This window comes from Hylaeus anthracinus, unplaced genomic scaffold, assembly GCF_026225885.1.
Source record: "Hylaeus anthracinus isolate JK02 unplaced genomic scaffold, UHH_iyHylAnth1.0_haploid 5, whole genome shotgun sequence".
Classification (NCBI taxonomy): Eukaryota; Metazoa; Arthropoda; class Insecta; order Hymenoptera; family Colletidae; genus Hylaeus; species Hylaeus anthracinus.
Genome location: NW_026535322.1, coordinates 3,916,143 through 3,930,423, shown reverse-complemented (window position 1 = coordinate 3,930,423; position 14,281 = coordinate 3,916,143). Strand labels below are relative to the sequence as shown.

Here is a 14,281-nt window from a genome sequence, read left to right as displayed (position 1 = left end):
AATTGTCTACTATCGTTACATTTTCCAGCGAATATTACTAACGTAATATTCATACGTTCAGTATTTCAGCCGAACCTCAAAGAGTTACATAGCTCGTATAATTGTATTAAATAAAAAAACAGCTCGCTCAATTCTCATTTCACATTGTGTTTTAAATAACCAATAAACATTTGCCACGTATTTGTAATCGTTAGACGAAAAATCACACAGGATACTAATCTTTCAGGCAGCTTGCGAAACGCTGCACCGCAACGTGGAACGATCGAGAACGAATTTCGCGTGTCGGTTAGAGAATAGTCGACTTCTAATCGTAAATTGCAATCGGTACCTGACCACCTTCCATCGACTCGTTCCAATCTACCGATATCCTCTGCCGATCTCGCGCCCGTGGATCGATGGATCCGTTTAATTATTACTTGTTTGCGCTAAAAATAATTCGCGACCCTCTTTCACGGACGGACAAACACGCGTTGCACCGGAAAAGCTTTCGAACGGGATCGATCGATCCCCAAACACCGCATTCGGCCTCCCGGAAGAGAGAACCGGCACCGGAAACGGTACTCGTTTACCCTTATACGCGACGACAGCGCCGCTCGTCAACAAGCGGAAAAGTGAGAGTGACGCGACTACCTTGAGCCTGATTCCGCGTCCAGTGGGCGTGAAAATTTATTTTCTATATATGGCGTACAATCGCTTCGTTGTTTCTTACATCTTTCAAAAAAGTAAGAACTACTCGATAACAAAAATTTGAATCTTCGCCAGCTGAACTGCTCATGTTTCGATAATACATTGGAATTTTGTCAACATTTTTAGTAAAATGATACATTAGTTGTGACGTACAAGAAATTTATTAATTTAATTCTACTGTATGGAGTAATATTTTTTCTTTATCGAGGGAGTTCGTGGAAAGGGGATGTTTGAGAAACACTGACTTACAGAATTCGATGTTCGCGCGTCTGCAAGCACGTGTACGTTGTTATTGCTATCACGGCGCGAATTGTTGCACTCGGGAGTCGTGACGAGCTTGCGATTCATTCGACTGGTTCCATACAAGGTGTATAGAAATGGCGGGAATAGATTCAATATGCGTTCGCAGTCGTTAGAATATTAGTCAGCGACACGAGAATATATTCAGTAGTTTTTATCCTATTTTTATAAGCTGAATAATTCCAGAATAATGTCATGATTTGTTTGTGAAAAATGTTTGTAGAAACTTACATTATCATTCCTTTTTTTTTTTTTTTACCCTCTATGTTGTGTAAGTATCTGGATATTATTAGATACTTGTAGGTGCTGGTATCCTATTTATAAGACTCGTCGTAACTTTACAAGTTTGTTTTGATGAAAAAAAAAAAAGTTATATTTCCTGTTTGATAAAGACGTTCCCGTACAACGCGTAGAAAAGAAATATTATTCTTTGAAGCAACGTTGATTTGGCACAGTGTTAATTATAAACCGAAAATTAAATCTTGGGCTATTTACAGGGGTTTCAAGGTCATTGTTAATTTTTTTTTTCTTTTTTTTTTCCTAAATCATGTTTCTATTTTTTTACATTCTCGTAGGCGATAATAGGTAGAAATATTCAGTGATCTGCGAGAGTGCGCCTCTCCCGATCGTTTTATCGTGCAAGATATTCGGAACTTACGACCTTTAACATTAAGGAGATCAAAATAGATAATAAAAAAAAAATGTTCATAAATAAACGCTACACGCACAAGCTTACGCTAGGAGAGATAGAATACAAAATTCGAGAAACACTCTGAATTAACTATAACCGATTGTAGTGTACCGTAAGTCAATAATCGCGTTCGGAGACTTTGCAGAGTCAATACCAGTCCTTGCACTTTCTCGTCCAATGTAACGTATAGAGGCCTCCTCGTGTGTCAAGGCTGTCGAAAAGATTCCTCTGCGAACGGGGGGCCCCCCTCTACCAGCGCAACGCGAGTTGAAGCGCTTTCCAACTACACCAGTTTCACTAACTATGGCTCTTTCCCTCGTTTCAGGGACCCGAGATGCATCGGAGGGTGGGATACAACTACGATGGCAAGATCGCCGGCCTCTACGACCTGGAGGAGACACTCGGTCGCGGTCACTTCGCCGTCGTCAAGCTAGCACGTCATGTTTTCACTGGCGAGAAGGTCGCAGTGAAGGTCATCGACAAGAGCAAACTCGACGAGGTCTCGAGATCTCACCTCTTCCAAGAGGTAAGAGAGTGCGAAGGGTCTAGACCAGTGCTTTCCATTCCGTTTCTCAAGTTTTATTTTCTAATAACCTTCTTCGAGAACCTTATTAAATCCAAACGAACTAAAATGTACGAAAGAAATAATATAAATTCGTTGTGATAAACACTTATATTCTGGACTCTGTAATAACGAACGTCTAACGAATTTCCTGAGGAAATGAGACAAGTATGCCTTCACAGTTAAATTATATAATTTTCTATACTTTTCTTTCGGCTACCACCAATTTCGAAACCATTGGTCTAGTTTTTCATTGTTGAGATCAGAAAAGCTGATGGTGCCTGTTCGATGGCCATGTATGTGCTTCCCTTTTGTTCCTTTCCCCTCTACATTCGTCTGAATGAGAATGTTGCGCATAAAGGAGACCGGCGAAGGAAATCGAAACACATGCTAATTCCTTCCTTCCGTTTGCTTGGCCGACAAAGCACGACGGGAGTTTTGTTTATAAGTTTCGAGGCTGTTGCGTGCCATGAAATCCACCGTATCTCAAATATCGATTGGCTCGTTGGTTTAACAATAATCTGAACCCAAACATGCGTACTATTGTTATTATTTTTGAGAGAGCATAATTGTTGAAAATCATCTATTGGGGAAAGAATAGAAATATGAAGGAATAAATATAGAGGGATAAGTATGGAAGATATCGTGAAAAATATTTTCTTATATCACCTAGCATACTTACACGTTGCGAGAGTATCGTATGTTTTTCTAACTCTAACTTTTCCATGGACGTGTTATTAAATCGACTCACTTCGTCATTCCCAAGGAGTCACAAACAAATATTTCATTCGGTCTATTGACCATTATTTCTAAGAGGTTTCGCTACATCCTAGCGTCTATTGAGTTCAATATCTCTGTTAAGTAAGTTTCATATCAAACGACGCGACGATCTAGCTCTCCAACATACCAGAAAAATATCTTCTTCTTCCAACCCTACAATTGTTCTCAGACCTTCTAGACTCTAGAAACCCGAGTCATCTCTGCAAATCTAGCCAGATTCTATTCCATCGAAAGGTCATCTCACTCAGAGAACAAAACCTTCTAATCGCAAGATGACTCCTAACCGTGATTAAGGATCCAATCGACGAACACTTGCGTCGATGGAGGAGAGTCTGATAGCTTGAACGGCTTCCTACGTACGTGATTTCCATCATTTCGCGACACACGACGTTGAAACCTAATGGCCGATTGCGCAAGATCCGTTGCGACGCCATCGCGTAGGACAGATCTACGAACGATCCGCTTCGAACTTGTAGATCTCTCGTTAAGGTCAACGAGATAATGGCGCGAGGGGTGTAGGAGGAGGAGGGGAGGGAGCAGAGAAGGAGAGAAAGGGTCATTGACCAGGCAACGTTAAACGTCGCCCGTATCTTACATCTTTGTTTCTCCTTCCAGGTGAGATGCATGAAGCTGGTGCAACATCCCAACGTGGTAAGGCTCTACGAGGTGATAGACACCCAAACGAAGCTCTACCTAATCCTGGAGCTTGGCGATGGCGGTGATCTGTACGATTACATCATGCGACACGACAGTGGCCTCAGCGAGGAGGTACAGTACCGTAGTACTTCGTCTCAGCTCGTAACGATCTTCGTCTACCCTAAGGAGTTTAGGGAAGTCTTGGGTTTGCTACTGGGTTTCTAGCGGATTTTACTACACACGCTAACGATAACTCGTCTAAAAAGACCTAAAAGTCTTAACAAGTATCGCAAAACACGCGTAGCTTTTGTCATTCGTATTGTGTGTCTCTTATCTAAAATTATTTAGACCCGTAATCCCTCGATTACCTCTAGCGATTATACTGTCTGTTTCAGGCTTTATTGGCTATCTCACCCAAACTATTTAAAGTAGGTGTATGTAGCGATAATAACTTTTCCTATATATTAACCAGAGTTCGAACGCGTAGTTACGTCAGCGACGATGTCAGAAAGCGATAGAGCGCGTTTTTGATTGATAAGAACAACGAACGCGATATCTGATTTTTATAGCGTAATGGATCCGCTAGTAAACCCGGCAGTGACTCCATCGGTTTGCTCAGCGTCGTGTATCGATGCTATATCGCCCTCGACTCCTTCCCCTTTTGTCCGAGATTGTATGAAACCCTTCAGACAGGCAACCCTTCGCCCAGAGGTTCATCGATACCCTTTTAATCGACCGCAGGTGGCCAGAACGTACTTCCGGCAAATAGTCAGGGCCATATCATATTGCCATCGATTACACGTGGTGCACAGGGACCTGAAACCCGAGAACGTGGTGTTCTTCGAAAAAGTCGGCACCGTCAAGCTCACCGACTTCGGATTTAGCAATAGATTCTGCCCTGGCCAGAAGCTCGAGACTTCCTGCGGGTCGCTGGCGTATTCAGCGCCGGAGATTCTGCTAGGAGATAGCTACGATGCTCCTGCTGTCGGTGAGTATGCCTACGAGACAAGTTTGGACGGAGGGTGATCGATAGTAGCTTCAGGAATCGTCATTTTACTTGGCTTTGACGCTTCTTTTATCAAATCTACTCGATCGAATCTTTTGTCGATGAAGCGGAGAAAAGAAGAATGTCATTTGATAGGTTTACTCGAAAACTTTGCAAAACTTTGCTTTTCATGTTTAATTGCTGTTGAACATGGAGCCAAGTGCCAAGAAGTTGCCAAAAGCTATTAGCTTGATTCCATTGTGTAATTACGATTCTTTTGCGTCGACTTCGTCGTCTGCACTCTCACGAAGTTAATTTTATTACCTCGACTACAAACATTCAGCCTCGTCCATTAGCTACGTCTATTTTACAATATCCACACCATTTTGTTTGGGGTGTTTTAGATGTCTGGTCCTTGGGGGTAATTTTGTACATGCTAGTATGCGGCCAAGCGCCTTTCCAAGAGGCAAACGACAGCGAGACCCTGACGATGATCATGGATTGCAAGTACTCGATACCACCTCACGTTTCGGATGGCTGTAAACGTCTGATCGCGAAAATGCTCGTCAGAGAACCAGAGGGCAGAGCAACGCTCGAAGAAATAGCAGCCGATCCTTGGCTGGCGATTGGAACCGACTCCGATCCCGTGGAAGCGTCGTTGCCTCTCGTGTCCAGGCAACAAGTCTCCGATGACCACCACAATCATATAATTACTAAGATGGTTAACGGTAACATCGCCACCAAAGAAGAAATATTGGAGTGAGTAGACGCTGCGGGACAGCAATTCCTACAGATCTCCTTCATTCCTATCGCACGAAGCATAGCACATTCCAAAGAATCGAGGTACATCAGTGCTTGGATGTTGGAAATGCAAGGCACTGAATTTTGCTTCTGTACATCTAAAATTCTGAGATCCCAGATTCTCCTACTATCGTCTCAACTACTATATCCCATAACTCAGCAATCGTTCCTCGATTGCACTGTGCGATGGTAACCTGTTCGTTCAATTTGCTCGTAGCGCCCTCGACAAGAATGAGTACAATCACATAACGGCAACGTATTTCTTACTAGCCGAAAGGAAATTGCGGGCTCACCGTCAAGAGCAGGTGCAGAAGACTCGTCCAGAGATACTCGAGGTCTCGTCCAGGTATGCGTAGCGCTAGTAAACTCTTCCAGAGGCGAGAACCGTGGGGTACCTACCAGTAACCGTCTGTTATTTTCAGCCGACAAGACGACGCGAGAATGAATCTGCGCGCCGACCAAAATTTATTAAGCGCGGTCAATCAATCGTTGTTGAGCGTACCGCGAACGCCGGGTGAGGTGCCACAAGTAAGTATTCGAGAATTGCTCTCGCAACCGACAATCTTCGCTTTCCAATGAAACATCGGTGATTAGCAAATACACGAAAGCAATTTTTATGTGAGCGAGATAAAAACACTGTTCTCTTCGTAGAACATCCGGACGCGGAAGTGCAGCATCGTTCAAGAGGAGGAGGACGAGGACGACGTGTCCTCGTGTTCGGGTCGAGACGATCGTGGTAGCAACTCCGCACTCAACTCGTTAAATCGACGCGGTTCTCGCTCCGAAGGCAAGCTTTCGCACATCCTGCAAGACAGGTTAGCGGAGAAACCGAACCTCAAGCCTCTGCAATCACAGCGAAAGGATGGCGGTATCGTTCCTGTAATCGCCGACGCGGAAGAGAGACTGAAGTCTAGTCCGAATAGCGGAAACGCGAAGGATTCCACGTGTCAGGAGAATCTGAAAAATCGTTTGGGGGACGCGTCGCAGGGTTGGGCGAGGAAGCAGACCACTACGGAGAACAGGCCAAAGTCTGTGACGGAGTGTTTGAAATCGGTTGGTCCTGTGCCACCCAACAAGTGGAGAATGGGGGCGCAGCATCGATCACCCGCTGCGTCTTTGGACTCCACTTTGACGATACCTGCGTCAAAACAGTCCGACCCTAACACGACTACCACTATCCTAACGGAATCCTCAACGGTGTCGATTCCTCTTCACCCTGTGGGCTCGCTGGGCGACAATCAGCTGACGCCCAAATATAAGACTATGCCGTCGCCTGGTAGCACGGGCTCGGCATCGTCGCCACAGCTGACGTTGAACGAGATCCTGGAGGACGGCGACACGATACCTGTACTTCCCGCGGAAAGTGATAGCTCGAAATGTCGCGTTGTGAGACGGACAGGATACGAACAGCGGAGGAGTAAGTTCCATAAGACGCGCACGACTTCCTGCTCGAGCTCCGACGCCAGTGACGATGACAGCGAGAGCAGGAAAAAGAGGGCACACAAAATAGGCGCTTCCACGGGGAAACCACTGCCCTCCAGGCGCGACAGTCACGACGATTCCAGCGATTCGCAGGATCCTGGAGGGAGTGGCGGGGGTGGTGGTGGTGGTGGGGGAGGAGTGGGGAATGGGGAACACACGACGGACACACCATCGAACGAAACGAATCGAAACGATAGCGGAAGCGGTACCAACACGACGACCACAACTACAACGACGACCGGCGGAAGGCATCGGTGCGCCGAGAATCAGGTTATTTTCGGTAGAAGGCATCGCGCAGGAAGAAGAAGAGCCGGTGAGACGCGATTACGGGAAAGTCAATCTTTGAATCGCATAACCGAGGTGCAGGAGGCCGAGGGACCCTCGTCGTGTCACAATCATTGTCACATGTCGCGCAATTCGACCGTTCTCGGGGTGCAGAGCATGTCCTCGTCGTCGTCGTCGTCCGTGTCGCAAAGCAGCACGGGTTCCCACAACGTCGCTCAGCCGTTGTCTCAGGCAGCTACCACGGTGCAGAAGGCGAAGGGTTTCGGTGCCAGGCTTTTGCAGAGCTGGTCCCTCAGCACTGGCAAGTCCTCCCTGTCGCAATCGACAAACAGGCAGAACAACTGCAGCCCCAACGGCAAATGCAACAAGCAGGAGACCCAACGCGACGGGTGCAAGAGAATCGAGATCTGCCGAGACGACCAGCGCAAAGATCAGAACGGTAGTTCGGTCAATCAGATGCCGTCCAACGACAAGGAGAATAGAAACGACGGTAACATGCATCGAAACGACTGCAAGAACCGAAAGTTACGATTGCTCAGTCGTTACTTTGCCGTGCACAAGAAGCTTTGCGTCCCGTTGCCAGGTCTGTTCGGCAAGGGACGCCTCTACAAGGCTCGATCCTGCGGCAGCATCGCCCGCGATCGCGTCAGCCCACCGTCGCCCAAGTCCATGCTTTTCTGCACCACGGCGGATGACAAATGGCGGGAACGCGGACAGTGGTGCGATATGAAGCACCAGCATCGCGGCAGCGACGGTGACATCAACCAGAACTTGGGTCTGTCTCACCTGATGCAGGAGACCGTGGTAGGAAAGGGTTGCAGTGCCTTGCCTACCGTCTGCCACATTCACCTAGGCGATGCCTCCAAGTGTTGCAGTCTCTGTTGATGAAGCAACCACGCGACCAGATCGATGCGCAAACGCTAAAAGATATATATATATAGATATACATACATATATACGTACCGGGTGTCGTATTTTGATCTGTACGCGCAGCTGTTTCCCCGGACTGTTCGTTACTCGAATAAGTGCTTTAGATAGGAGTTACTCTGGCTCGAGGATCACGTCTTACGGTGGATACAAGTGTTGTTTAGGCGAAAGAGCCTTTGAAACTTCATGGCGAAATTTATTTTTTATTATTAGGAGTGCATAGTTTCGTTTAGGTTAAAGTTGTTTTTTGTTGAATTGTTAGGAAATGTGTTCATCATGTGCATTCGAAAGGGTGATTGGGTTATCCTGATAAATAGTTCTACTTCCTTCAATGGTGAGACGATGTCCAAGGTCCTCTTTTTTTTTATAATACAGAAGATACACAATATTTTCTGAACACTTAGCGAAGGAAGAGAATTTTGACTGCCCTTGAACGGCCTTGAAAGATACACATATCATAATCAATAGATTCGTCTCGAAATGCGCAACAGGCCTACCCCATAGAAATTATATACTTCCGTTTCAAATGATTCGGTCACTTTGAAATCTCAGATCCCTACCTTGAGAAAACTTGCGTCCATCGGATGTTCTGTCGAAACAGATTTCTATTTGGAACATTACATTCGAAGTAACGAATGGTTCGTGGAGGTAATTTCACGGGTAGGTCGGAATGGGGTGCTGCCCTCTATATATACACCGTACATACGTCACGTTCCGACCATCAGCCGACACGCTCGCGCAGCCCGAGACCTTTTCCGCAATGGCTAACGATTACTGCCGACAGTAAAGCGAGAAACGGCGGAGAGAGACACGTGGTTATCACGAAGTGCAATCTATTTTATAATAACACCGACCGTTACCGCGTAGAGTCGAGACACGCGACGTTTCAACTCGATCGAACAAGTCCGCAATTCCAGCAGGTCAGAGAAGCGATTACTTTGATAATAACCTGTCAGATTTGCCCAGGCATTACCGAAATAGTTTCGCTAAATGTACCTAAATTATGTATCAACTATATACGTACGCCGAAACCTTTTGTAACGAAAGAATAGACTTGTCCTGCATGCGCAAAGGTCTGTCGGCCCCATCCAGTTTGCGTGAACGATATATCGAATCTGCTGTTACAAGAATCTCGAACCGTTCTCTTCAGAGGACGATGGTAACGTCTGGGCTGATCAGCGATCGTACAAGCTGTCATTTGTAATCTGCAATCGTGAATCGGTAATCTGAGCTAATTTTTGATTATCGATCGATTGTCAACGATCGAGTAATCGGTAATCGCGATCATTAGATTACGATTAGCCTGGCACCGATACGCGACCCCCGTTCGACGGAGTTGAACGCGCGACGACGGATCTCTTGAAACGCGATTGTGGTAATCGTTAACCGCGACCCCAGTGATTACGCGGCATACGTCAATGGTCAATGTATTCGAACCGATTCATGCCAATCCTCCTCCCCACCCTCTCCCGCGTCCTCGCGCCTTGAATGATGTCGACGAGCACAAGGGTCGAGTCAAAAAGGAGAGCGTATCGATTGATCGGTCGCTCTGCGGGATGTGCATCTAGTCCGTGTGAACAAACCTATATTGAATATTGCAGAGTTTATTATTATTAATATTGTTGCGCCGGGGGGTGGTGGTACATCGAGGAGTAGTCATTTTAAATAATTTAACACGTCTTTTATAAAAGGAACAAGAACTCGAAACGTTTATTAACTATAACAATAACTCAAGGTAAACACGTCTATTCGATAGCAAGTCTGGCGACGTTCTCCTCATTAAAAAGTTGCCGGTTCTATTGGTAACCGGAACATCGGGTTCCAATACAATCCGATGCGCGGTGTCCCTCTCTATAACATATTCTACCCCTTCAAAAGTTACTTTATACGAAGTCCCTGTTAGTCTTTGTTCCAATGTACCGCCCGTTTGGTTGTGTCGCTGCCTTAGGACCATGTAGGAAGTGAACAATATGTTATGGACTTGGTCTCCGATAGAAATATTCTTATCCTTATCCCCTAACCCGATGGAGACTAACAAAGTTTTGTGTGGTTCTGTTATAAATTTTATCACCGCTTCTTTTTTACGTGTTTCTTGAGACACCTGCGGTTTCTTTGTCCTCGACATCCATCGTCGTATCCGAGGCAGAGCCTGTTATGCTGGTTGAGGCGGGCGTTGACATGTTGGCTTTCTTATTATATTATTCTCAAAAAAGGTCCCACTTCTGACACCAATGTTATTATTACTACTATTGATTAAGATTACTATTATTATTATTATTATGTTAAACATACGACGTAGATATATATCAATGTGAATCGAGCGTAGAGTCGCTAACGCAACCAAATCATTCAGCGTTCGCGAACATTGAAGTATCTCGCAACCTTGGACGGTCTTCCTCTCGTTGTTCCCCTTTATTTATCTGTCTCTGCCACATCCCAACCCCTCCCCTCCGTCGTCTACCCAGATTGCGATTAACGTACTATTTTCCTACGTAGCGACGCCCTCGTAGAATGTTCGTGGCTCGCACTCTGGCTCGATCGAGATGCGCAACGGACCTCGCGCGATTCCTTTAACGATACACGAGCGACATCGAATTTATATTAACGCCGATTAGTTTAGCGTGCGTATACGCGTATCATCTCGATGGGAAGAAACGTCAGTGGTGCTACAGAAGAACCGACGAGACGAGGAGGAAGAAGGAATGGCGTCGACGCGTCTAGTACCTGTTGGAGAATCGTTGAGTTTTCTGGGAGAATGTCGCTGGAATTCTGGAACACTGTGTGACCTTGGGCACGACTGAACTTGGATACTTGAAGGAAGGATGGATACTTAACCCAGGTACACTCCCCAGCGTTATGCAACCCTTATAGTTTTTTTCGTTACGGGTTCTTCGTCCAGCTAGAAAGACTAATATCGTCGAAGAATACGTTTTGCCAGCGTGCGGGCGCGCTTGCAGGCTAAGCGCGCATCTCGTTCTCTTCATCGTCATTCTCAGTTAATGGGCGAGCAGCCCATTGATCATCAAAACATGATCAGGCATCATAAAATATTTTTCGATTTTCTATCTACCCACGAAGTCTTAATAAAATTGGGGTTTGCTCCCTCGTAAGTGGCCAGTGGTAACTACAGGATAACAAAGCCAGAGATAAGTAAACAATTTTCTGTTCTTCGTTTGTTCAATGATACGTGCAACGCGATTCATGAAATGATATTATTAATTTAAAGAACAATTAAAGTGACGCTTATGTCTGGTAATGACTGACGGCTCAGGTGCGGCTTTGATCTACAAATTTCGATTGTTCCCTTTGCGAAGCCGATGTTTCATATCCCTCGAGTAAGCCCGAGAATGTTTTGTATATACCTAACACTTCGAGTATGCGAATCATTGCGTAATTGTGTGTACCGAACCACGCAGTTTATAGCGTAACAAAACAATTTATTTATTATATAAATCCTGCGAAAAGGGACGATCTTTTTCAATCGTCGCTACCCGACGATCGTCGAATCACCCGTTTTTCTCTTCTTTTAATCTTCTTCGTCGCCTTTATGTGTTGTCGGAAGACGAGTTGCATTGGTTTCCGTGACAAAGACTGAACAAATTGTACAATAACTCTCGATAGCTTGGATGCCTTGCGTCGTGCGATGACGATGATCTCGACGAGACCAAAAACATTGGTTGCAACACTGATGGGCAAAATTTCTTTCGCATATCGGATAAGAAACGAAACCAAAGTAATTTAAGAATTGTGTTAGTTTATGGTTGCGTTAAGTGAAATTATATACCTTGCGGGCGAATGAAACGTTTTATTTTATGTTTCTTGTGAAATATTTTATTGTGTAATTCATATATATATATATATATATATATATATAATTATTCATATATGTATATATAATTTGTTATTTGGGATTTTTTTTTGCGTAAGAATTTTGCTCATCTATAATTGCACACGAGCGCCAAACATTGAAAGCGTCGTTAAACCAATCGCCTCGTCTCGGTTGAACCGTCGATTCGAAGAGTAAGTGCTGTCCACGATTATCAGTTCCAATGGATCGCGACCCAAGGTGCAAACGGGCATTAACATTTCCGTTGTATATATCCACGGAGAGAGCATAACCCATGACGAATCTCGCTATTTAGCTAAAAGCTGCACGAAACCAGCGACCGTGCTTCGTTTTCCGGGCATTAAAGTATTCTAAGAGGAAAGAAAGATCAGTCATATGTTAACAAGTATATTAGTAATAAATTGCACCAGATATGGTAGCAAAATATGAAGGTAAAAACCATGCTGTGTAAGTCATCATTTTCTCATTTTGAAAAATTGTTCCAACGAAATTACAGATACCATCTATACACACAGGTCGGTATTTGAAAAAACTCGACGTACATTATTATGGTCTTTACCTCCAAATATGTATAATTTGTATCATATCAATTGTACCAAAATATGGTAACACGAATATGAAGAATGTAGAGAGTGTAAGTAAGCTTTGCTTAGAAGAAACGTCAACCAAATGTATCAGATTCCCTGGTTTTGGGATAGAGGGAGACACTCAGTCAATAATGTAGTAATACTCACTAGGAAGGACTCGGTAGGGTAGGACATTCCACAGATACCGATAGTATCTCGTAGACACTATCGAGTCTTACCTGCAGAGTAGTCTACGCTGTCGACTGGATAGACCTTCCATTGTCACAGAACATAAATAATATAGGACGAGGTTTGAACATAGTATAGAACTCTTTCTCTCGAGACTGATCTTTCTTTCTCGAATTTAAACACGGTCGCGATATACCAAGCACGACCAACACTTTCCCTTTCGGTGATTCAGAGATCACACGTCTCCCGTGTTCACTATTCATGTCTGATACGAATGTGAAGTACCTTGACAAGGAAGAACAAAATTTCGAACACTATGTATGTATATGTACCCGCCAGCAGCTAAATAATCTAGCGAAGCGTTTGCCTCCGTACGAGCTAATCTCCGATAATTTTCCAGCAACAGGGACTCTGCGTTGCCCCTGTTCGGAAACTATTTATGATAAATAAGAGATATTTTCGTGTTGTAAATCGATTCCATTAGATCTCGTTCGTTTCCCACATCGCCGGCAATAGACGACGATCGACCGAATCGAAAGATCGCAATCGCGCCTATTTATCCTCAGAGCTGCTTCGATGAAGTAAAGCGCTGTTACGCTAACTCATGTTCGCTAGTCCCCCGTTGATGTTGTCGCGATGACAACGCTACGCATAGTACAATGTCCCGCGGTAATTTTTGTAAGCGAATCTTTTTTCCAACGAACCGACGCGATGTAAATTGTCTACACACGACACACACACAATACACACACACACATACACACAGACAGATAGATACAGACACATCCCTCGAGCGCTCCCCTCTTCTTCACTGGCTCTCGGTCTTTAAATAAAATGGAAAAAAATACACAGGGAATATACATACGTACGTACGTACATACATACATACATACGACAAGTGTCTGCTTTAGATTTCGTAAATGTCGACCCAACTTAACTGCCAGCTGAGTGTAACGAAAGATCCACTTGCGTGCACCGGCCACGTGGTATCCGTTACCGCGCGCCGGTGCTTATAAATCATTCATGCAATAACTGTGTGCCCGAATCGAATAAATGAAAAAGAAAAACGAACAGCAAAAGAATTCCTATTAATAATTGCCTCGTTCTTCCTGTCACTTTACTGTTGTTTAAGCTATATAGATTTTGGTGAGAATTAACAGCGCCTATAAGATGGCAACCGAACCGACAAATCGGCTAGCACAGGTTGCCGCATGAAAGGGGCACCGCTGCGCCTATATAGGCGGCAACCGAAACGACAAACCGGCTAGCAGAGGTTGCCGCATGATAGGCGGTACATGTTCCTTTAATTTCCCTCCATTTCCTGGTGTATTTCCCATTAATTTATTTCCCTCGATTTCCTTACATATTTCCCTCTAATATTCCTCTATTTCCTGGTATATTTCTTTTTACTTCCTGGTACATTTCTCTGTAATTTCCCGTCACTTCTGTGATATTTCTTTATAATTTCGCCTCATATCTGTGATATTTCTTGGTTTAACAATGTTGCAAATGGCTCCGCTCCAAAGTACAACAATGTTGCAAA

At 44.6% G+C, this 14,281-nt stretch overlaps 1 protein-coding gene across 2 annotated transcripts in view; it reads left to right on the top strand.

The window, feature by feature from the left end:
• Positions 1-11,994, top strand: part of LOC128895951 (SNF-related serine/threonine-protein kinase) — a 51,113-nt gene extending 39,119 nt beyond the window's left edge. For both annotated transcript variants that reach the window (XM_054158998.1, XM_054158997.1), the window contains exons 2-8: positions 2,004-2,204; positions 3,636-3,788; positions 4,398-4,644; positions 5,046-5,400; positions 5,660-5,788; positions 5,865-5,970; positions 6,094-11,994. In XM_054158998.1, the coding sequence (XP_054014973.1) occupies positions 2,013-2,204; positions 3,636-3,788; positions 4,398-4,644; positions 5,046-5,400; positions 5,660-5,788; positions 5,865-5,970; positions 6,094-8,094 (3,183 nt within the window). In that variant the 5' untranslated portion in view covers positions 2,004-2,012 and the 3' untranslated portion in view covers positions 8,095-11,994. The remainder of the gene's footprint in view (positions 1-2,003; positions 2,205-3,635; positions 3,789-4,397; positions 4,645-5,045; positions 5,401-5,659; positions 5,789-5,864; positions 5,971-6,093) is intronic.
• The last annotated feature ends 2,287 nt before the right edge of the window (positions 11,995-14,281 follow it).